This window comes from Raphanus sativus, chromosome 2 (assembly GCF_000801105.2).
Source record: "Raphanus sativus cultivar WK10039 chromosome 2, ASM80110v3, whole genome shotgun sequence".
Lineage (NCBI taxonomy): Eukaryota > Viridiplantae > Streptophyta > Magnoliopsida > Brassicales > Brassicaceae > Raphanus > Raphanus sativus.
Window position 1 is genome coordinate 32,697,396 of NC_079512.1, and position 25,196 is coordinate 32,722,591.

At 34.2% G+C, this 25,196-nt stretch overlaps 3 protein-coding genes and 1 pseudogene across 5 annotated transcripts; all 4 read right to left on the reverse strand.

The window, feature by feature from the left end:
- Positions 1-3,072: 3,072 nt before the first annotated feature.
- LOC108840968 (putative cysteine-rich repeat secretory protein 37) lies at positions 3,073-4,776 on the reverse strand (annotated as a pseudogene).
- Positions 4,777-8,767: 3,991 nt separating this feature from the next.
- On the reverse strand, positions 8,768-10,735 carry LOC108829699 (molybdenum cofactor sulfurase). The gene has a single exon (XM_018603307.2). It carries the CDS (start codon positions 10,642-10,644, stop codon positions 8,947-8,949), a length of 1,698 nt encoding a protein of 565 aa, XP_018458809.2. The 5' UTR covers positions 10,645-10,735; the 3' UTR covers positions 8,768-8,946.
- Positions 10,736-14,867: 4,132 nt separating this feature from the next.
- On the reverse strand, positions 14,868-18,146 carry LOC108836450 (SPX domain-containing membrane protein At4g22990). Of its 3 annotated transcripts, XM_057003155.1 has the most exons (10): positions 17,944-18,146; positions 17,757-17,842; positions 17,587-17,642; positions 17,069-17,501; positions 16,426-16,997; positions 16,033-16,340; positions 15,778-15,953; positions 15,521-15,711; positions 15,308-15,441; positions 14,868-15,234 (listed from the first exon to the last, which is right to left on the reverse strand). In XM_057003155.1, exons 3-10 carry the CDS (start codon positions 17,637-17,639, stop codon positions 14,996-14,998), a joined length of 2,106 nt encoding a protein of 701 aa, XP_056859135.1. In that variant the 5' UTR covers positions 17,640-17,642; positions 17,757-17,842; positions 17,944-18,146; the 3' UTR covers positions 14,868-14,995. The 3 variants fall into 3 exon arrangements, with proteins under 3 accessions (XP_056859135.1, XP_056859136.1, XP_056859134.1); XM_057003156.1 differs by having other exon boundaries at positions 15,778-15,950; positions 17,757-18,146; XM_057003154.1 differs by having other exon boundaries at positions 17,757-18,146.
- Positions 18,147-21,499: 3,353 nt separating this feature from the next.
- LOC108840359 (UDP-galactose/UDP-glucose transporter 2) lies at positions 21,500-24,198 on the reverse strand. The gene is made up of 7 exons (XM_018613193.2): positions 23,789-24,198; positions 23,387-23,415; positions 23,077-23,278; positions 22,758-23,000; positions 22,551-22,652; positions 22,006-22,113; positions 21,500-21,907 (listed from the first exon to the last, which is right to left on the reverse strand). Exons 1-7 carry the CDS (start codon positions 23,909-23,911, stop codon positions 21,677-21,679), a joined length of 1,038 nt encoding a protein of 345 aa, XP_018468695.2. The 5' UTR covers positions 23,912-24,198; the 3' UTR covers positions 21,500-21,676.
- Positions 24,199-25,196: the final 998 nt, after the last annotated feature.

Genomic DNA, 25,196 nt, shown 5'->3' on the forward strand with positions numbered 1-25,196 from the left:
CTATGAAAAAGACCATTTGGGATTCCCAAAGTTATTGTACCTAAAAATTGTTCTGTTTCCGAAATGCTTCGGTTCTTCAGACGAAGTAATCTTGAAATTTCATATTTCTTGCTAGTATCTGGGGTTGAAGGGTTAATGAAAACGAACCATGTATCATATGACAGATTTAACTGTTTGTAAACACAATAAACAAAAAGCACAAAACAATGAGAACACAATAAACTCCCTTCACTTTTGGTCTTGAAGAAACTTTCAAACAGTGAACATAATAAATAATTTCATTCGGAATCTGTCCTTTTCAGCGTTTGACGATCATGTGAAATACAATTTATGAGGTAGTTTTGATCTCCCCAGCAAAGAGATTTGACTCTTTAGATCATCCGGCCAGTTTATAAGTGCATGTGATCCCTAATTTGCCTAGTGAAACCACATAAACATTTTGAAATTCAACAAATAATGTATGCTAAATCCTCTGCTTACAATTGTTGCTTCTCTTCCAAGTAACTTTGCTGAGAAGAGTAACCAATTCACACGAAGGGAACAAAAACATAACTTGATGAATAAGGAAACCAAAAGAACCAATATTCAATGTTTATTCTTTCTCACTAAATATTACAAAAATAACAAAATAAATAGACAGCAAAACAAAGAGTTTGATTCACCAAATGCGGCTATTATACCGGCTCTAATCGCTCTGCCTTTGCTTCCATGGTTAAGGCAGAGACTGAACAATGTCGTCGCTGCATAGCTCTTTTCTCTCGGCTACTCGTGCTCGAGAAGATCCACTAAGTCAGGTAACAAAAGAAAAAGAAACATAGAAGCAAAAAGAATGATCAGTGTACTATGCAAAAGCAATATGGCTACAACTGAGACGGAGGGGAAGACGTCGCCGGCGTGGGAGGATTAGATTAGAGAGAGGAGGCGGACGTCATCGGGTGACGTCATCTGTCTTTTCTTTTTTTGTAACAGACGTCATCTGTCTTTTGGTTTCGAATTTTGTGAGAAGTTCAGGAACTCCCGCTATGCACATTTTTTTTGTAGAGAGGCTCTCTCTTTGGATTCGAATATGGCCTTCTTGTACAAAGATTGTTTCCGTTTGTTTAGGCTTGGTCCGCTTGGATATGATTTTAAAAGCCCATTGTATGCGTTTCATAACGAAATTTCCTTTTTGACATGGTAGGAACATCTCAATATAGGTGTCAAATGGGCGGGTCGTCCATTGGTCGTCCACATCCATATTTAAATGGACTTAATATGGACACACCCATTTTTTCCATGGGTTATTAATGGACAAAATATGGATGACCATTTAAAAAATGGTCTTTACGAGTTTTGGGTTTCATGGACAAGGGTTGTCCAATGGACAAAAAAAATCTAGGGTTTAAAAAAAATTTGAGTTTTTCTACCAAAACCGAGAAATCGGATTTTCTCGCCAAAATCGGGAAATTGAATTTTCTCTTTCAAAATCGTAAAATCGCACAAACTGTAAATCGGGATTTTCCGCGAAAATTGAGAAATTGGATTTTCCCGCCAAAACCGAAAAATCGAATTTTTCCGCCAAAACCGGAAAAAATCGAGTTTTCCTGCCAAAATCGAGAAATTGAGTTTTCCGCTAAAACCGTAAAATCGGGTTTTCCCGCCAAAACCGAGAAATCGAGTTTTCCCGCCAAAACCGAGAAATCGAGTTTTCCCGCCAAAACAGAGAAATCGGATTTTTCCGCCAAAACCGAGAAATCTAGTTTTCCCGCCAAAATCAGAAAATCGAGTTTTCCGCTAAAACTGTAAAATCGCCAAAACCGTAAAATCAAGTTTTCTTGCCAAAACTGAGAAATCGGGTTTTCCCGCCAAAACCGGAAAATCGGGTTTTCCCGCCAAAACCGGAAAATCGGGGTTTCCCGCCAAAACCGTAAAATCGAGTTATCCCGCCAAAACCATAAAATCGGGGTTTCCCGCCAAAACCGAAAAATCGGATTTTCCCGCCAAAACCGTAAAATCGGGTTTTCCCGTCAAAACCATAAAATCGGGTTTTCCGGCCAAAACCGCAAAATCGATTTTCCCGTCAAAACTGCAAAATCGAGTTTTCCTACCAAAACCGCAAAATCGGGATTTCCCGCCATAACTAGAAAATCAGGTTTTCCCGCCAAAATCGTAAAATCAAATTTTTCCGTTAAAACCGCAAAATCAAGTTTTCTTGCCAAAACCAAAATTGTTGTATTTATTGATTAATTTTAATTTTATGAACTTGTATATATAATTATAGGCTTATAAATTATAGGCTTATAAATTAAAATCTAAAGTTTTCTTATATGGTCTATTATGGACTCTATGGCAGCCCATAAAAATATGGGTTTTAATTGATATGATTTTTAATGGACATGGTCACTCTTTGTCCACAAACAATAAATGGACAAATGGATACGGGCTAATGGACGTGGACTCGCCCAGTTTACAGCTATACATCTCAACCTTAAAACCTCGTATATAGTTTTGTATATTCCAAGAACAACCTCAAATTCTCAAACACGATGATGACATACGACACTTGTAGACACAGGTTTTAATTTTAAACTGGTTCAAAGTTTTCAACGTAATTGAATTCACGTAAATTATAGGACATGTTCTGTTCTGAGCTGTTGAGAGAAGATAAACTTGGATTGGTTGACCACGCAATGCACAATAAAAAGTACGAGGTTAAACTTAGTGCTTGCTAAACTCACTTTCAATCAACCAAATATTTGATCTTGAAAGGACGTAATGTCAGTAAGAACAAGCAGCCTCACCCTCATCACTCAGTAAGTGAGTTACCAAACATCATTCATAATCATAGCAGCAATTGAATGAAGTCACTAAAGCAAAGCGCTTTCGGATACTAGGGGTGAAAACAAGTCAGTTGGGTTATAGGCTCAAGAATTCAAAGTCAGTTGAAAATCATTGTTAATATTCAATTTTGAACTTCTAAACAATTTTTTTGGATTTGTTTCTGTAACTACTCTTTTTATTGATATATGGATATATATTACATTCCAGCAAAAAAAAAGAAGAAAATATAACTAAAACATAAGTTAAAAATGTCTAACTCCTAAGAAAAGGATATAACTCATACCTTACATCACACTCCGTACCCAAAACTCTCGCTCCTTCTTTAATGTCATTGTTTTCGAAAAGCTTTGAGATACTCCATGTCAGACAACTTTTACAATCCATTATTAGTTCTAAACATTGTACCATTGCATATAATTTATTTTTTCCGAGTTTCTTTTCCCCTGCGGCGTAAAATATGATACGACTCTGCTTGGCGGGTTTATGGAATTTAAGTGTTAGCTCAGAGAAAAATTCCATCACTTTCATGGCGAACAGTTTTGCATCCCCCCTCACATTATTTGGGTTGTGGATAGAAAAAATATTCTTATAATTAGTCGGGACTGGATATTTTTCTTCGACCGTACTAATATAGAGAAGACATTGATCGTACCATATTATTCCTCCTCTGTTACTCGGACATCTCTTACGAAACTGCAATATACAACCATATATGTTTTATACAATTTGAAATGATGATTTAATATTTCATTGAAACCTCTCTTCTCATATTTATTTGTATAGGAAATGAATGTTTTTATGTTTTGGAGAATGTAAATAATTAAGGATTTAAATAAATAACCACACTTGTATAAATAACTTGCAATCTTGAGTAATATAGTTGCATTTAATAAAAACATCTTTAATATTAATTTGATTTCTACACAATTTATGATAAATTATGATATCTATATAACTAGAGTTTAGGCAAATTTGTATCTGTGATTTTTTGATATCTTGATAATAGATATCAATCTAAATATTAAGCTAGCAATGGATATTTATTTGGACACATTATACAAAATAAAACTAAATATGCCAAAATAAAATAAAATAAAATATTTTTAAAGTAAAACTAATATTACAAATAATTTTAAATTAAATTTTATCTACAAAATTTATATTATTTTTCAAAAAAAGTTATTAACTTAATCATACTTATATCCGGACTTTAAAATCAAGATATCCAAAACTCGATCCGTTATTTACTGATCCAAAATACTATTGTACAGACAAGAACTTCCGAATATTTGGAGTGGAGCCAGAACAGATCTCACATTGGATCCCATATATTTAGATAATTGTCTCATCCCTATCTTTAATAGATGTCAAACTTTGTCAGATGATATTTTCAAATTACTCTAATCTGATTTTTGTTTCATGTAGACATTTCTGTTTTTGCTCAAAAGTTAAGGTTTTACATCACTGCAAAAAAGTGTAATCTTCATATTTAAATATATGACAGCTCATTTACCTCTGCAACTGCGGTGTCAGTGCAAGTACGGCATTTAGACCCATAAGAGTCACCACGGCACTGAGAAATGACGGTAACAAAATCGGCTGTCGTTTCTCCAACACTTGAGTGTAAGAAACCGGTTATATTATAAGGTTCAGTACGCATGTCATCGAAGATCCGGTTGAGGTTTTTCTCGTACTTACTTCCAAGCTTATATTTCCCTTGACTAAGAAGGCATTTGTGGTTGATATACTCATTGGTAAGGTTTAATGATGAAACACTATATATGATGAGGAATTGTATGGACAAAATAGGCAAAAAAAGTCGGTTGGATAGATGATATGAAAATTTCATTGTGATTGATTTTTATTACTTTTAAGTAAATAGTGATTTTTATAATGAAGTGTTAAGATTGACATATTTATATAGGAACTCAGAAGAATTTTAATTCGTTGGCTCATTGGATACAAGAGAAAAAAGTTTGCATATTTTCAGCGGCACAAATGGAGGAGTAAAGAAAAGGTCAAAAGTGAAAATGTCTTATTAAGTTTAAACTACTAAAAATAGAATCAAAATCTTGAATGAAATAAGTTTTCTGATACTTCATCCGTTTTAAAATGATTTATGTTGTAGAGTTTTCAAACATACTAATAAAATTTATTAAATTTTAATTAAAAATGTATTATTATTTTTTGATCAACTACTCCGCTCAATTTTTAGCCAGTCAAAATTTGATCAATGCAATTAATGTTAAAAAAATTTACAAAAAAAATTATTAACTCATTTTTTTGGTTTTTATTTAAATTTTTTTGTTACACTTTATGTAATAAATATTTTACGCGGAATAAATTTAATATTCATTCAAAAAATAGTAAAAAGTAGATATTTTATGTTACACTTTCAGTTTTTCAATGAAGTTTACAATATACTATTATTAACTAATAAAAATATTAAAATATAAAAAAATATTTTGAGTTTTAAAACGTGGATTATTTTGAAACATAGTATGTTATAATTTTGTAAGTATAATAATTATTTGAAAAAAAACATTCGCTATTAATTTAAAACTAAAATTTGACATGCATTCCCGTGTGGATATTTGATTTAAATTTTATATACATTAATATTATTTTAAGTGTTTATTTTTAATATTTTTAATATTTACCATATATTAAATGTTTATACGACTTTTAAATATAAAAATTGAATAAGTTGCATGATGTAATTTATTTTTCGTGAAAGGAAAAAAGTTGGTTTGGTCAATTTTTTGTTTGCTTGCACATGGATATTATAGGCAGAGCTAAAAACAAACTAATTTGTTTACTTGTCACAAATTTAATAATTGTTAGGATGAATAAAAAAATATATTGAAAATCTGTGGATATGGTTAGTAATTAATGATGAAATTAAGAGTAAAAAAGGAAGGAAAAATTGTAATAAATTTGTTGAAAAGAAGTAATTATATTTTGTATTTCAGTGTTAATAAGATATACTATAGACTGATCTATACATTCGTGCCGATGTTAATTATTATTTTCTTATAAATTAATATTTTCTTTTTTCATAATTAGTGTTATACATATTATATGTATCATCCTATATTGATTCCTTTTGTTATTTGGTTATTCTTACTGAATCGGTTAATATGATTACTTTTGGTACAAATATCTGAATATGTTTCAAATGCATTAGCCTTTTAGATATTTTCAGGTCTCTATACATCAAAACCGAATGCATCCAGACTTGAAAACAATTGATTCGAAACCTACATGAAATTTTATAACACGTGAGTGAAACCTAATTTCAAAATCCAAAAAATTTGATACCCGAAAGAAACAACTCGTAGCTGAACATGTATTTGAATATGTAAACAAATAAAAAACTCTTTGTTGACCATTTTGAATTTTTTCATAAATATAGAAATTTAATTCGAATATGTCAAATTATTATGGTTTATATATAATAATAAATGCTACTGAAATATTATTGTACATATAATTTATAAAGTAGTTAAAAGAGTTAAAAATGAATGTAAGAGATATAATAAAAAAATAGATAAATTATGTTTTGTGTTTCTGCAATAAATGATGTTGATTTATTTAGATAAGATAATAAATGAAGTGGTTATAATTAATTAAAATGAAAAGAAAACCTATAAAAAGTCATTTAAAATAGGAAAATATTATTTTGTATTTCAGTTTTAATAGAATAGATAGATGACCATAAATCTACTTAATATTTGCTAATATTAAATTTGGACTAGTGTTTATGGCTTTATGCACCTTTGGCACATGCCAAAACCCGGACATTAACTCTATGTAAGTAAGTTCACATTTTATATGATTTTCTTTTAACTGCTTTTGACATTATATTTTAATTAAAATTGACAAATAATCAAACCTATGTAACGTAAGTGAAACAAAATTGGTCCATTAAGCCGCTAATAAATCATATTAAATCATTTCTCTACTTGTTTTTTTTAACAATCAATGCTCTATTTCTATATATACTAGTGGTGTTTACGTGCGAATGGATGTTATGTGCTGAGGTGAATGTATTCAGACAAGACTTGGGTTCACCTTCTATGGTGAACCTTTAAATTCACCGATTCGCTAATAACCAATTAAAATGTTACCTAAATTAATAATAAAATTATTAAAAAAATAAATAGTGTGATTGTTTTTTTTAACAATCAATGCTCTATTTCTATATATACTAGTGGTGTTTACGCCCGAAGAGATGTTATATGTTGAGGTGAATGTATTCTGTCGTGCGAAAGTGTTAAGTTGGGGGCTTTCGGCGTTCCTTTGGGTAATATAGTAGTTTATGTTATTTGTTATATGGGTTTGGTAAAATGCAAAGCCAAAGGTGGGTAACCCTTTGCTTGAGGTTTTTTGTTTTTGTTTATAATGATTACAGGGTGCGCGTAATTTCCGTTGTCATATGTGAATGAATTCGAGATTCGTGTTTTAGTGGTTTTGTGGCCTGAGATACGCCGCCGCGTTAGGTCTTTGCCGTGACGGGTGTAGGTACGAACACTTTGAAACACAGCTAAAATATCTTTTGGATGGGGACTTGTTGGACGTTGGGAGAACGAAGTTATATTTTTGTTTGGTTGTATTTAAACGTGCATCGGGATAGAATCTCTGAGTTTTCATTAAGCTGTCACCCAATGTCATGTTTTCTTTGAACATGAAATGGGAATTTGTGTTCCCATTTAAGTTAATGATTTTCATAGACTCTTCTGTATTGTAGGTGACTGATGTGGTGCTTTTGTTAATGGGGTCCTTGAATATGAGGTCATATGTGTGTATAGTTCGTAGTATGTATCTTTGTGTAGATGTGTGTTTCACCTCGGGAGGATTGTGAAATGGTGATAAGGGTTATGGAATCTCTACGTAGAGCTATGTTTCTAGAAGATGATATTAATGGGGGAGATGAAGTTCTTGTGTAGGTAAATGTCCAAACCGTTTGTAAAGTAACCGAGGGTCGAGAATCCCACTAAACCATCAGGTTCTAAGGAATGCATATTACAATTTAAAAGTTACTTGCATAGAACACGTTGAAACATGAATGTTCATGTCATCTAACTAAACAAAATGGTTACATAGATCATAGACGTAACTAGATCTAGAAAGTAAAGAAAAAAGACTGGAGAGATGTCGAGACAACAAGTTAAGACACGGCCGTAATTGGGTAAGGTCCAGTGAAAAAAACCATTCCAGAAGTTTGAGGCTCAAGTACTTCTTCGTATCTTTCTTTCTTCTCAACCCCTTCATCTTCTTCCTCTTCAGCATCCCAAAGAAACGGCGCATATGAATCTTGTACATAACTGCAGAAAACAATTAAAGTATACATAAGCACAAAAGCCATGCATACTATTTAAACTCCCAATTGAGTTTTTTTCTTGTTTTGCCAAATCTTTTGAAAAAAATACGAAATATCAATTTTTATGTTAAATTTATAATAAATTGAAAAAGTTAAACAAGTGAAAGAAACATAAATAAAACAAACTATCAACGAATATGTTAAAACTGTAAAAACCTCTAACCATCTTTTTGGATCTACACAAAAATACATTTTTTATGGCTAAAGAGTTTGTGTTTTTCACGTGTTAAAATAAACTAAAAGACGTATTACAACCAATTGTAATAATACTTATATTTTAAAAAAAAACATTTTTAGCGACTTATATTTATATTGTTACATTATCTTAAATTTCACAACTCTTCTAAAAATAGATACTGAAATTTTTGATTATCAAACTAAATATTAAAATTTTAATATTTGTATTTGTTATTCACTAATTATAACATTATAAATATAAAATTGTTATATATTTTTCGTACAATATTATCATCCGTGAATTCACGGCCAAACACCTAGTTCTTTGTTAACTTGATGTAATAAATATTTATTGACAGAAAAAAATTAACGTTCACTAAAAAACCGTGGGTTAAAAATATGTTGAAATATGTACCAACATAAAAACAAAGGGAGGAAAATTGAATTGTCTAATCGAACAACAATTTAATCGAACTGAACCGAACCGAACCAAACCAACCCAAACCCAAACCGTTCAACCAAATGTGGAACTGAACCATTCGGATTCAGATCAAAAGGCTCTCAACTCAAACTATTACGCCTGTCATTTGTCTTTTCTCAAGAGCTTTCTTTCTCCACTTCTCTTTCTCCACAAAATCCGCATCCAAGAACCTCGACACAAACCCCCAAACCCTAAAAACATCATCAAAGTTCGTCATAAACCCTAACCTAACACTCACCACCGACACTCTCGAACTCATACTCTGCCCATCTCTCGCTTCATCTCTTCGTTTCTTGTTTCCCACGCTACCACCAATCTTCTGCAAATACGCGCATCGCAAACGGATCTTCTCCCTCTCCGCCAGCCTCTCCACCATCAAAGGATCGACCTTCTCTCCTTGCCAATCGAAGACGTTGAACGAAACAGACGCTCCCCGGTCCGGTCTCGTCTTCGGTCCGCAGATTTCGACCAGAGGCGTCTCTGTTTCGTGAGAGCCTGGATGTTTCAGACACGTCAACGCTCGGACCAACCATAAAGTCAAAGACTTTAACCTTCGACTGATCAGTATCAGACCGAGAGAGTCCGCGTGATCTAAGCTTCGAAACTCAATTATTGCTTTGTCGTCTTCCTCGATCTCAATGGCAGACGTAGACGCCTCGTTGTGGTCCCGAAGGGTAGTTTCGTCATTTCTTGTTTTCCAATTTGGCTCTGCTTTTACTACCGTGAGATTTGCAGGATCCGTGATGCCTCCCGGTGTTTCCGACAAAGCTTGAGAGCTAGATTTCTTGACGAACAAGCAACCGATACCAGTAAGATCATCATCATCTTGCCCTAAAACCTCTGTAAAAGAACATATCACAAAATCTGGTCGGAACAGAGAAAGACCTAAAGTGTCCATGTCTTTAGAACCCAAAGCAGAGGTATCAAGCAGCACATGCCATTGGTTCTCTTGAGCTAAACTCATCCACGAGTAAGAATACGAAGCTCCTGTGACAAGAGACTGAAGTGGAAACACAAAGAGTCCTCTTTTGTCTTCTTTGCTTCTTCTCTTGCTCCTCAACATTGTCCTCTTCAGTTTCTCCGACACAATCTCAGTGCTCGGCCACGAGAACTCTGCTGATTTGGGCTTCACACCCTTCTTCTCCGTGATTCTGATCATGCCCTCGACTGCTTCGTCTTCGTAGTTGTAGACAGTGAGAAGATTCGGATTCGTTTTGAAAGAGTAGAGCTCCGCTAGGATCTTGAAAGCAGAGGAGCGGTCTTGAGTTAGTATCATGTCATATTCAGATTCTTCAAGATTCATAAAACTCGTGATTCTCTTCCTCATCCTCGACTGAAACAGAGATTCTCCCCTCGCGAGTGATAACATTTCTTTACCGGAGCTCACTTGCGTGGGAGACAAGGTAAAGAGAGAGTTATTCGAACGGGAGAGTTGTCGGAACTGTGAGTAAGAGAACAAGGGCTGTTGTTGTCCGGTGTGGGATAACGACACGTGGCGAGAGGAGCACGAGAGGTTTTGGTAGTCTGTAGATCGGAGATGATCGGCTTGGTTCGTCTGCAAGTAATCAGGAAAAGCTGTGATTAGGTCGTAGAAAGATGTGCGGAGAGGAGGGAGAGATTCTTGGCTGGTGAATCTGATGTCTTTTGTTATAAAGGAAGCTCCTGGTGCGATTACTGAGAACTCGAGTTCTTCTTCTTGTTCCTGAGTCATGGAGTGAGATGAGAATGGTGATGAGCAGCAGACACTAAAGCAAGCTTCTTGAATGGAGGAGTGTGAACTCATCTCTTTTGTGTTGTCTCTCTCCTTCTCCTGTACCTTATGCTCTTTTTTGTCTGGAGAAAAAGAGGTGTCCACGACTTGTTGGAGTCAATGGGATTAAAGGGTCTTTAAAAAAAAATTAGAATGTCGTAATCTAAAAATCACATGGTCAATAAAAAGGAAAAGTTGCTGTTATTTTGATGAAAGGCAACTCATACCTAACATTTGATTCTTATCAATCAAATGAACAAAACTTAGACTTCTGTATAATTTATACTAATAGTCAATTTTAATTAAAATTAGCAAGTTAATGTATTGAAAGACTAGGATAGGCTGCTAGGTACACATAATGGCCACGTTTCTGTGGTTGAACGGAGTTGACTTCTGTATAGCTTTTATATATAAGGTCTTATAATAGTACTACAATTATTAGCAATTTAGAACTGATAACGAGATTTGTGAATTATGTTAGTGTAATTCCAAAAGAAAGGAAAAGTACAAACAAGAACCGTGAATAGAAAAAACAATCAATCAAGAGATTAGCATTATTTTTTGAATTAAGGTGATAGCCATGTTTATTGACTGATAACCACTAAAATTATATCCGGGAATGAGATCTGTGGTCCACCGAAAGGAAAAAAGATATAACTTATTGTCCTAAACTCTTTCTCCTTCGTGTCTTAGCTAGTTTTTGTTTTGTTGTTTTAAACTATATGGTTCGGGTGTCGGTCCAGACTTGATGAACCTAGGTTCAACTGGCTATGTAATAATCAAGATAGCATAACTGTCCGCCAACCCAATCGAGAAAATCAGCTCACCGAGTAAACAGTTTACTCCTTGTTCTATCTTCCAAGACAATTAAGACCAGATAGATGGTAGGAAGGGTCTTCTTTACCCAGTTGTTGTAATATTAATTTGATTGATACAAATTTACTTGACATTTATGTTTGTGTACCATTTTTAGTACATTAAATTTTTGAACAAACATTTCATTTAAAATCTAGAAACAGAGTCATTCTCCAAAGGGAGGTAGTACAAAAGGGATGAGAATCTATATTTTTTTTTTTTGTCAACGGGATGAGAATCTATATTAAACAACAAATTCTGGTCATAATAAGTGATGTAATTTTTTAAAAAGTAACTTTCCAAAAAGGAAAAACTCTCTCGACAAAAGAAAAGCTTAACCCTAGATTGGCGGCGTCCCCTGGTGGCCGGTGACCACTCCCGGAGCCGGAGGCTTCCTTTCCCCTTTTCCTCTGTTTTTCTTTTGCTCTCATGGTGATTCTTTCTTACCAGTGATATGCTCTGTGTTTCTGGAACTCGTCGGAGGCCCCTGTCTTTAATCTGACCGCGGCAGAGACGAGACTGGTTGGAGGAAGGCGAAACTCTGGAACTCAGGCGAGCTGTGTGAAGAAGAACCACTGGAAAGGGTCGGCTCTTAGGGTTTGTTGCTAGGTTCCGACAGTCTATTTTCAAGTTTGACTTGTTGGTCCTCAACAAGGAGATGGAGGCGCGTGGTTCTGTCGATGTCCCCCTTTCTCTAGATCTGGAGTTTGGTGTCTCGGATTCCAAAGGAGAGGGGCGCGTGGTGGTCGTGTGGAGCTTGGAGCGTTTGGAAGGCTCTATCATCCCTAACCTCTCCAAGTGAACGTTTGAGACCTCATTGTCTCAACGACGCAACCAGAGTTCCAAAAGGCAGACGTGTGTAAGCTGGATGGGCTCATGAGTCGCGTGTTGCTAGGGTTCCTATAGCCGCAAAGGGTCGTCGATGGCCTTGAAGGAGATTCGAACAATGGCGCTTCATTCCGGACAAGCGAAGCTCCGTCAACCGCAGGACGGCTTAACTTAGGAGAAACTGTTCTCTGGTTCTCAGAGACAGGACGCGAGGAGGTTAAAGTTCCTTCGCTTGGTCAACGAGGAGTTTGAGTCTCAGTGGTGGTCACGTTTCGTGGTGGAGCATTCGCGATACCTAATCACAGTGTTATTAGGTAGCTTCACTTCGTTTTCTCCTGGAGGGTGAGCTGAATCGTGTGTTCATGCTAAAACCTCAACCCGATTTTCAGAGGGATGCCTAAATAGTTCAAGGATCGCATGAGTCTATGGTCACAGGTTCTATCGAGCTACTCTATGGCCCCCTTACAAGATTACAATGCCTTACTTCCGGACTATTTGGAGTCTCCTAAGGTGGAACATACACCTTTTGGTGAGGTTGCAATTGGTCATGCACTGAATTCTCATCTTATGGCATCAACTGCTCTGTATCTACCTATCGAGTTTCACTCTAGGAGACTTAAATGGGTTTAGGAATAGCTTAGTAATCTTGTTTTTTAGTGGTAGAATTAGGTGGTTTAAGAGACGGTTTATTCCGAGTCTTGGGATGAATTCGTTCTCGCAGTGGTGAAAAATACAGCAATGTTTTCTAGGTTGCGCTGGATCCGAGTGAGAGATCACCTAGTGAATGTTTCAGGGTGTTACTAAGATGCATTGTTTGTATGTGTGGTCAAAATGGTGTGGTCAAAATCTTTGTATCAAATTATTGGCTAATGAAATAGTTGATGTTGAGTTAAAAAAAAAATAAGTGATGTAATTTTTATTTAGTTTTAGTATATGAAATCACTTATCTGACCAAGTTCGTATAAATGACGATATTGCATTACTTTTCAAATTTAAATAGGTATAAGTTTAGTTTGTACAAAATAATGTTTGAAATTTTGTTTAATAATACTTCTCACCTCAGTGCGAGAAGTTTTCTTTTAAGTTATGGAAGTTTTAAATTATTTATGCTTGTAAAACCCTGAAGAGAGGGTGAAAGACAGAAAGTGGATGGCGTTTTCATGCACGTGAGAAAGTAGAACCTTGAGGGCGACGCAGTTTGAACATGACTTGGTCAATCTCTCGTGTTTACATTACGCTTTAAATTAATCGATAATGTCTTTATGATACTTTGTCACGATTAAAAACATCTAAAGTACGCATGTGTGTGCATTTATACATAGTTTACGTGTCCATATATATGTCATCCACTCCTGACTCCACTAGCATGGGATGTTGAGTGGTATAATAAGCTGTATTATATATTGTTTAATTTTTAGTAGATTCTGTATTACAGAGTAGTTAAAATGTATTACATTGTATAGTAGTTAAAGGTGAATTTAAAGGTTCACCCTTGTTATTGTTCGTTAACAAACCTATCATCATGCATATCAAATTTTATGTTCGAACAATAAATCAACTTCATCAAGTTTATAAAGTTCTTTTTAACACAACTAACTTATTAAGTTATTCTGCTAATTACGTAGAGAAGCATATGGTAGCATGATTCCACTCAAGGAAAGAAAAAAATTATTTGTTTCATCTTCGCAAAATAAAAAAAGTTAGTTTTCAAAAAGAAAGAGAGAGAATTACAATTAGTTTTATAAAGGGTTTATTTGTGATATAACCAAAATAGAGAATGAAATTAGTTTTGTAAAGAAATGTTAAAGAGAAATAGGAAGAGAAAAGAGGAAAAGAAAGTGTGATTTTGGTTAGATAATGAATTATGTATTTTTGTTTGGTTATTTCACCTAATTTTCCTTTTTGATAAATCCAACATTATATTCGACCAAAAAGTACAACGATATTATAGTTTTGTTGAAAATGATACCTTATTTTCTAAACTAAATCATTATTGTTATGTATGCATATATACACACACTGGATTATAAATCATGAGACAAAGCTGTGTGGAGGCTATAAAGTACTATATCTTTAGTAAAAATAAAATAGAGAACAAAAAGTGGAAAAAAGATTTTACCAAAAAAAAAGTGGAAAAAAGTAACAAGGAACAATTGCTAGTGGCGGCGACTGACTTCTATTTTCAACTAAACCAAATCACAAGTTTATGATGATTTATATGATTTTGGCGCTATTATAATCCGTGTGGCATCCACTATGAAACCAAAGGAAACAAACAGAAAACAACAAGAATATGTTTCGATCAAAAGAAAAATATGTTAATATACAAGAATTTCTGAAAATTCATCTTTACATTCTTAAAATATGAGTTTTCTTTTTTAAGAGAGTATTGCTTATGTGATGAAATCTCGAAGAATATTAATTTTAGCTATGACCAATTTAAAGACGTATATGTCAATAACGCATTAACGTCCTGTCACGTGACCAATTTGTACATATTTTACCTAAAGCGCAGGCAAAACTTTTATGATCTGTGATCAAACCTCTCTTAACGTTTAAGTCGAAGTACTCTATTTATTCCATAACCTTTTGGCTCTGTTTTTCTTTGTCGTGCTTTATTGCCTGAATATGATAGGTAAATGTATGTGTTACAAAAAAAAAAAAGGTTATACAGATAAATTTGTAAAAGAAAAAGAGAGTACTAGTACAAGGAGTTGTAAGTAAAACAAGTAGCGACGATGGACACAACACAAGTGACCAGAGACGGAAGCAAAGTGACATTCAAAAGCATATCCCGTCCAAAGTAACCGGCCACGGTAATGGTCACGTCAGCAATTACACGTGCGATCGTGCCTGCCTCCGTCGAAAGCAAACCTCCGTTGTAAGTCCCTCTCGATAGCCTCGACGACATAACCCTCGAGAGCAACGACAAGTTAACACCTAACAAAAACAAGAAACGTTTCAGAATCTTGAGGGGTTACATTGAGTAATTATCATTGCTTTTTTTTTTTACCTTCAAGAACTTCTGCAGAGACAAACATGATAAGTCCGGAGCAAACATATTGTGGCACAGTGTACGGAACAATGACGTTGAAGCTGAATAGTATACCGACACAAACCATAATCTCCGACACCAACAGAATTTGCCTGGTAAGATTATGACTTTAGTGTACCTTGTAGTACAAGAAATCAGCAAAACAGAATATGAGTGTGAGAAACTATTTACCGGTCTTCAAACATGTTGCTGATATAGCTTCCAATAACGATGTTTACAGGAAGAACCGTGAGACCTAGACAAGCCAAGAAGATAGCAACCGAGCTAGTGGACCAACCGAAGTAGTATGTGGTGATGACACTAGATTCAGAGAGAAGAATCTCCATTGCATACTTGAGCATGAAGTATATCAACAGTTGAACCTGAGAGAAAGATCATTCAGTATTTGCACCTTTACATTTTCAGTTAATCAGAAGTTTCATTTTTACCTTTACTGAAGGTGTAAGTAACCTATAAGCAGCTCCAATGGAGTTAACAGGTGCACGAGATTCCTCGGAAGCTTCTTCACTGTCATCTTCATCTTCAACCTGTTCTTCTATTTCTTCTGATGTAATCAGCAATGGCAGTTTAATGCCTGCCTCCAGATTCCCATCTTGAACAGCTTCTATCACTCAACACCAAATCAGATATCAACTTCTATTCGTCTACCAAAGAAAGATAGATAGAGGACTAAAAAACATTACCAGAGCTATTAGAATCCTTTGAAGTACTATGACTCTCCTCAGGCTCAAGCACAGGCTCTCGGAACGAAATAGCTAACCAGACTAAGTACACAAGCCAAGCAATGGCCATAACCCAACCAGGCAATGTATTTTGGTTAAACGTAAGCTTATAGATCTTGAATCTGATCTGCAATAGACCAGCAAGAGCAGGACCACACGCCATTCCTAGTGCACTTGCACTTACAAAACCAGCTGATGCCTGCATCCTGATCTTTAACGGTACACAGTCACTTATATATCTCCGGTTCACTGCTCTCGCGGACCCCAATCTGATACATACAATACGGTTATGGTTTAGGATTTAGGGTTTAGAGTTTAGCGAAGATATTTTTACAAGTCTTTTAAAAGACTTACCCACAGAATAGCCGGCCGATCAAGAGAACAGCTATTGAGTTAAAGTCAAAAGCTAACGCATACAACAAGTTACCGATGAAGAGGACAATGCTACTGAATATAAGCGGTTTGAAGTAAGATCTATTAGACCAAGCGCTGAAGTAAACAGAAGAGAAGAGCTGAGCAACAGCCATAGCACCAATCACAACACCACAGACCGTAGCTGCTGCACCAAGGCTCATCGAATAGTCATCTGCTGTAGGGACAATGATATAAGTATTGACCATATATAGAAACGTGTTGACGAGATTCAACAAGAGTGACATGAAGTGATATCTCCTTCCTTCTTCATCAACCGCTTCTTCCTCGTCTTGTGGACTAGGTAAATCTTGTTGCATGATAAACGCGTGCTGAGCCATGAAGTTCAAGAAGTTCGTTGAATGTGTGAGCCTGTCCACTGCTGCTCTGATGGAGTCAACAACAGGATCTTGAAGTGGGAGAGCAGGCTGGTCGTATATAGATAAGTAGCTTCCTTGATTGTTTTGAAGCTCGTGAAGGTTGCGAGATACAGCTCCAACAACAGCTCCAAGACCCTATACAAAAAATGATCAAATTAATATAAGCTTGGAAACAAAAAGAGAGATTACAATTTTGTAAAACTTACAACATGTTTATAGACTTGCTGAAGTTCAGAGTAAGGATGGTTAGCGCGAGTCTTGACGTAATAGTTTGTGAATCTGTAACCAAACCTTTTATCGAACTTCTTGAGTATCTTACGGACACCAATAGCATTCATCTCGACGAAGAAGAGGAGCTTGAGAAGATCATGACCAACAGCTCTGTAACCCTCTTTTAGATTAGCTACGTGAGATATCTCAGGCTCCTCTCCGAGAGCATCGTGCGACTCCCTCAGTCTCTGTAGCCTACTTGCGAGCAACCCTTGTTGCTCCAACATGAACAGTGCGACTTTCTCGATCTGGTTATCAAGCATCTTTGAGAAGTCTTTGAGAACTTGGCGGCGCTCTAGGTCTCCTCCTTGTAACTGGCGACTATACTGATTTACTTTCTTCTTCATTAATTTGTAGTTGATGTAATATCTACAAGGGATCGTGAGTAACAAACAACATTAGTAAAAAAGTGAAAAGTTATAAATATGGGAGAAGAAAAATTAAAAGTTAATACCCTTGCCATTCTTGAATGCTTCGTTCCTTGAGCTTTTTACCAAAGGCGACCATCTTCTACAAAGAAAGGAAAGTGAAGAGAGATAGATAAGTTACAGCTTCAATTAAGCTTTAAATTAAAAAGAATGATCACATATTATTAAACTGAACATTTTTAGTGTATGAACAAACCTCCTGTCTTCTTCTTTTCCTGTTCTTCTACTAGTTATTTATGTATTCAGATTCCCAGAGGTCTTAAGAAGCTAAAGCATATAGTACTAGAAATCACCAATAATTAACATAAATTTATGCTCCAAAGGGACAAGAAATGAGTGGAAAAACAATCACCCTCGTAATCATCAAAGATAAAAGAGAAAACCTTTGTAATTTGTGAAACAGAGGAAACAGAGCCTCGAAAGTTGAAACAACACGAGATAGCTCAGAGAGCTAGAGAGAAGGCAGCGAAATAGTATTTGCTGAGGACCGAATTGGGATTCGGTGAGTAAAGAAACAAAAATAAAAGAAATAAAAATGAGAGAATAACCCAAAAAGGTAAAATACATAGAGTGGCTCTGCTTGAACTCATCTTGAACCGTTTTTATAACAAGGAAGAGGCAAGAAGAAGAGATCAGTGTTGCAACCATTGTGGGCTCCATTTTCATTTGTCTCACCCTTAAATTTCATTTTCAACTTTTTTCTTTTCAGTTAGTGGGATAATGATTTCTCTTGGTTTTAGGGATTTTCATGTTTTCTTGCAATTTTCAAATTATTTTGATGGCAAAAAATTAAAAATGTCCCATAACTGTTTTTTTTTTTGTTTAGTATGTTTTCCAGAAGATATCTATATACTGAAACTGCATGACATATTGAATTTTAGCCTTAAAAAGTTATACTTACTATTCAACGATCGTGAATAATATAGTTTCTTCTTTTCATGACTTGTTCTTTTTTTCGAAATACTAAGCATATACTAAGTTAGTAGTAACCAGGACATGATTTGTCTTTCTTTATTACGTGGGATCTATACACTCGTTACTCGTATGCTTTAGTACAAACACATGATTCATAAGAAGAACCCTATGATTCTTTTTACGTTTCGTTGGCTGTGGGCTTGCGGCATGAAATTCAAGGGATACATATTTTTGTTCATATGTGGATGTAATGTGTTCTGCGAAAAAACAGTCACTAGCCTCTATTATTTGTTGTCTTTGTCAGATATTAATAACCCTAAACATACATATCATCTTTTTCTAACAGTGGTAAAATCATTGATTACATCATTGTATAATATATGTTTAATTATATATGATGATCAATTCGCATAACACTTGAATCGGCGTAACTATATGTAAACATATATCATCTAAACTTACATTTTGTAAAGATATCTAACCAAAATGAATTCAGAAAAGTTTCATTCTCTAAAAGATATGCATATTGTTTTTTGTCCAATTTGTTCTTGTTACAAGCATTAACTATACCACTATAATGGCCAACAACAAACGATCTATTGAGTAACCATGAGTATAGTCGAATGTCGTCATGTTATTAACCGTATCTTCTTTATGCTAATTGGCCAACAACTAATAACGATAAAATGTAAATCTAAAGGCCATATAGAATAATGATTCAAACATGTGATATATCAATCTCTAACACTCAGTTATATACTGTATATAACTGAGATTTACAGGTACCACAACATTTTATCTATTGCCGTTAGGGTGAAGTCAGGCAATTATTAAAGTGTATATACAATTTTAAAATAAGTTGGAAAGTTAGGATCTAGTAGTCACCATATGTTAATAGAAGACTAGATTTTGACCCGCCCTTAAAAAGAGCGGGTATATTTTTTGTTGGAAAATTATTTTACGTAATAAAAATTATGATTTCTGATGAATTATATATTTTAATTTTTTATGAAATTTATTGTAAATTTACTTATATGACTTGTTTTTGTTATTTTAAATATGGCTAAATTTTAGAAGACTCTAAATAATTATAACCCGTAATATGATTTTATTTATTTAAACCGAAGTTAAACTTATTTTACACTGATATTTTTAATTTAAATAAAATATTTTATATCTTCAACACTCTTGTATTGAAAAATTCATTTGTGTGTTTCAAAATATTTTCTATAATTTTATTAAATTTAGTTTATGTGACTTAGTTTTTATTTTAAATGAAACTATTTTTTAAGGAAATGAGATAATTCATACCCGTATTATGATTATGTTGATTTAATCATTTGTTATTTCAACTTAATTTTATTTTGAGGTTTCATTTAATAAATGCTTTCAAATAATTAATAATGTGAAATATTTGAAAAGATATGGTGCAAACATTTAGGAAACAAAATTTTCAAAAAGACTAAGAATTGAATTATATTAAATATTCTTCAATGTAATTGCAAAATAATGACTTTTGATTGGTTGCAAATAATGCTGGAAAAAAATACAGGTAATTTTTGTAATTACTTAAAAATTTTAGGGGCAGATTCATAAACATGCATCTGCTTTAATAGTATAGATGTTAAACATAAAATTTATATAAATAAATAATTTATTTGTCAATGGTAAAATCGTTTGTATGCAAATTATACATTTTAATTACGATTTAATATAATTTTATCTAATAAATGAATGATATATGATTTCATTTATAGAAATCAATTTATTAGTGTAACTAAATTATATGATTTTTTTTTGACCCTAATCAGGTACGGAAAGTCGCAGGTTTTTAGGCATAATTGATGCTGTAATCTTTTTTAGTTTGTACTATTAGATTATGGTTAGTTTTAAATTAAATTGGGAAAATACAAAAAAAACTAAAAGATAGGATCATTAATTACTTCAGTGGCATTCTATTGTAAATAAATTATAAAATTTAGGGTTAATTTTCATTTGTACTTTCTGTTTTAATAGTATAGATAGAAACCGTCGTATAAATAACATGTAGTAAGTTGATAAAAAAGGATGACGTACAAAACCCCAAAAATCAAGTTCCCATGTGCATGCACGAAGTGTCAAAGACTATGTGATTTACACACAGACAACAAACAAATTTTCTTGTCCATATAAAACAATACAAAACTAAATATATTAAAATGAGACGGTATGTAATGTGGTGGGTGGCATTAATGTGCACTGCCTAATAGACATCTGTAGTGTTCTGAATTTAATTCACATTTTCTCCATATGTCGAATTTCCTTTTCACAAAAGAAAATGTGGATAAAGTTGCCTTTCTTGTCTATATTCATATGGCAACGTGTCCTTGTAGTTACTGCCTAGTGGTTACGAAGCAATACTTTATGTGAATTATTCATATCTGGCAATTTGATTTCATTGGTGGCATCATATACTTTCTCTTGGTCTTTTCGTTGCTCCACATGTGTGGTTTCGAATTTTTGAAGTTTCTTTTTCGCATGAACTGGTTCTTCTCCCAATAATTGATGTAGCCTTAATTGGTTATTAAGATTGGCTACTAAAACGGTACAGATTATTAGCATGCACTACTAAACGGTGAAACCGAGACCTGTCTTGTTCTTAATGCTCACTTACTCACACTCATGAGAAGGTATTTATCTTTATTCCTTGTTGGTTTCAGAGTAGGCTACTAAGCTAGGCCACATCATACGAGGTTATTCGTTTTCTAGTCAGAAGGCCGGGGAGCTTCTTTTGGACAGTTTGGAGTGCCTTCGTGTACGTAGCATAGCCAGTCATGTGATTTTCACCAGTGTTCTTAATTCTTATGTTGCTAATAACTGCAACTATGTTTGCTCCCTCAAAAATATCTCTGAAGAACCGAGCGGTAAATGAAATACTTCATGTTGCTGCACACACATAACAGCTACATTGATTCTTATGTTGCTGTTGGAACTCGCCATAGAAATATGTATTCAGCATAAGCTCCTTGCAACATCGGTTCCACCTTTCCATACAACGTTGTTTGGCTTCACTCATTAGTCATTACAATGTCGTTGACACCAATGGACTAGCAGTTTATCAGCTCAACATTTGCTTTTTTTCTTAGTCCAGTATTATTCTATATAAACCCTTTAAACTTCTGATATACATATGTATAATAAATAGATAATTTGGCACATATACTAAACCAATGACTTTCTCTCTTCTTCATCTCCTCTATCACCCTCACCCCCATCGTTCCTAATCGTTGGTCTCGCTGGAATCTTGCTCGGAGGTTTACTATCCATCGGTACCATCTTCAATACAATTCCCATGGCTATCAACAGCAATCCCGATCCGTGCTGCTCTGTTAACGGCTTTGTGAATATCAAATACGACAGCAACAACGTAACCCCTTTCCTCGCTGTTGTTATCTACACACAAAAACGTTTAAAAACAGTAACATATTTTAGAACGCATGTTCAGTGTAATAACGCAAGTAAGGGGTTTTAGACAAGACTAGAGATTAGACCAAGGCGGTTGTAGCGGCCCCAAAGAGTGCAATGAGCGATAGAACGGAGACTTGACCGATGAACGTGGCCATGGCTTCGAATACAAGCACTCCATACACGTACGGATGCTGCAAAATTAAACAAAGGAGAGTTGATTTTTTAATAGACCAACCTACTAATCATTAAACCGTTAGTATTAAAGAAATGCACGTTGGTACTTTACTTAGGTTTCGTTTATTCCATTTATCATAAAAGAAAATTTGACTTTTAAAAGGTTGGCAGATTCAGACACGTCCTCGGTCAACGATGTCATTTCGACGGTACCATGAATCCGACAAACTTTTACTTTTTCATTAAACAGAAGCTGACTTCGATTTGAACCTTGAACCAATAACTTAATAGGACAAAATCCATGAGCCAAGAACTTTCATAGCTAATATAAAATGCACTCTTTCTCACTTTGGCTTCAAATGGACTAGTGTATAAAGCAAAAACTAAATCCGGTTAATTTGGTTTGGTTAAGCTTTACGGTTTACCAAGACCAAAACAGAGGTTTTGGACTTACTTGTGAGCACGCAGTCCACGCACGGAAAAGCTCACCGGTTAAGACCATGGGAACAAATAAGAAGGGTAATCCAACAACCGTTGAGCAGAAAAGCATCTCCATCTGTCACATTTTATACATTAGCAAAAATCTTAGGCACAAAAAAAAAGGACGGTATAAGAAAACCAGACAGAACCGGGTTTTTGTTTTCTTTGTGTGTTTTCTTGCCTGAGTTGTCTCAGGATTCATAGTGAAAATGGCTTCTTGAAGATTACCCAAGAAAGCATCCATGATTAACGCACCAGAAATCATCAAAATCCCAATCATACCGAAATTCGGAGACATTTGTGCGTCTGCTAATGTGAATAGGATCAAACCAAGAACGAGCAAGAAGGCTGAAATGTATTCATGGACCGGGTATTTTCTTCTCAAACCAGGTATGAAAGCTCCCATTATCATTACCGGCAACACCTAAACCGTCATTTTGATCATTCTCTAAACACTTGGCTATTTTCAATTCAAATGAATTTGGGAAATGTGAATGCACCTTGGTGGATTTGAACATGATTTGAGCAGGATAGTTGAGGTAAGCCAAAGATCCTTTGGTTAGTCCATGTGATCCCATGAGAACAGCAGAGAGTTTGACATAAGTTCTCATGGGATTCACAATATGTTTTGTGGTGAAGCCTTGAAGGTAGATGAGAAATAAGTAGACAAACCCTTGTATAAACGTGAAGTACCAACCAAAGCTACAAGAAAGAGATAGAACACAAACACCATTGTTAATGTTAAGTTCTTGTTTTTTTTTTGTTTTAGAAAATAATCCAAAAGTTAAGAAGAAATGAAGTTGACTTTACCTAAATTGGAGACGATTATAAACATATTCCTGTAAAAGTAAAAATAAAATTAATATTCATACCCAATAAATTCTTCAAAGTCTGTTTTTTACAAGATCATACTGATCTCACAAGATATTCATATTAGATGATTTTGTAATTTAGATTTGTATAGAAATCAACAAGTATATGTGTTTTTGGAGAGTGTTTAGTTCGTCATGCAATTTTCTGCTTCTCTGTTTTTTCTTCGGTAAGAGACCAAAACATTTAAAAAAAAAACTTAAAATGCAAATTAGTTTAAATGTAGCATATTTCCATTGAGAATTATGCGGAATTATTAACAGAAAGATTCTAAGTTTTTAATATCGATTATATTTCGGGATTTTCAAAATCAAAATTAGAATAGAAAATCAACTAAAGAACCTCGCAAACTCCGTTAACGAGATAGCCAAAGAAGAAACCAGAAGTGCAAATGAGAAACTGTTGCCAAGTTGGTCGATCAGACAGAGAGATTCCAAACAGAGTTCTTGATTGTTCCTCCTTCATTTTTCTTCTTCTTTAAAAGTGGAATAATCAAAGATTTCTAGAACTAACTCTAAAAAAATAAAGTCAAAACAGAAACCGAGAAAATATAAGTAAGAATCCTCTCAGGAATTGATCAAAGGCATGTAAAGTGAGCCATAACGGTATCACTCCTCAAAAAGGGCAATCACAAAACTAAATCAAACCAAATTCTTCTCTAATCCACTCCTCAAAGTCTCTCTCAAACTTGAAAGGATAGAGAGAAAGAGAGATATGGTATCATGAACCAAAAAACAAAGAGAGCTATTAAAAGCGAATGAGAAAACACATGAAGAAGAAGAAGAGGCGCGTCAAGACTTTATACTAGTCGCGTGATTCGGCACTCTGTGACACGTTTTTTTCTTCTCTATAGCCGTTCTTTTTCCTTCTGGTGAAAACTCAAATTACTTCTATAATTTTATATATAATTTCTCAAATATATGTATATATTTTTTATAAAGGTTATATGATAAGATATTTGTTCTTAAAAATATTAGTATTTCTGATCATTTTTATAATATTTTACATTATTATTTACTTTACTTCTTAAAATTATGAATTGGTTCGAACCAAAATAATAACAGATTAATTCAATTTTGTCTAATTTCAGTCCTAGTTTTTTTTTTGGACAATTCCAGTCCTAGTTTAAACTACTATAAACCAGCAAACAGTGTGGCAATGTTTACACTTTGAGAAGTGAAGGAGGATATTGGAAAATAATATCAACGTGTGGGCACTTTCCATATTTGATTAATCAAATTAAGTTATTATCTCGAGATAAGAAATAACGATTCGATGAATAATGCTTGCTTATTTAGTCAACTTTTCGGTTTAAGATAAATGAGTCATTTTCTCAGTCTGCACCATTATAGTTCTCTTCATAGTTGGCTTACCATTTTTTCTAGATATTATTCAATTTCTTTCGCTAGAATTTACGTTAAGTGCGTTAAGCATAGTGTTAAATGCGTTAAGTATAGCTATAAATCTCATGAGTAGCATAAATTAGGGCACGTTTTAACCTTTCTTTTGTTCAAGCATTATTATGAAACTCAAAACTAAGCTCACGCATTTTCTTGACCAACATAAAACTATTAAGGATTATTATGAAAGTTGTTAGAGAATTCTTAAAAAGTATCGAAAAGCTAATGAAATCAAATACTGAATATTGAAATAATTAGAAGAACAAACATAATTTGAGTCTACAGGAAATATATAGAACAATATATAATAGCAAATTAATTTAGTTCTTTATCTTTTGGAAAAAAAAAAT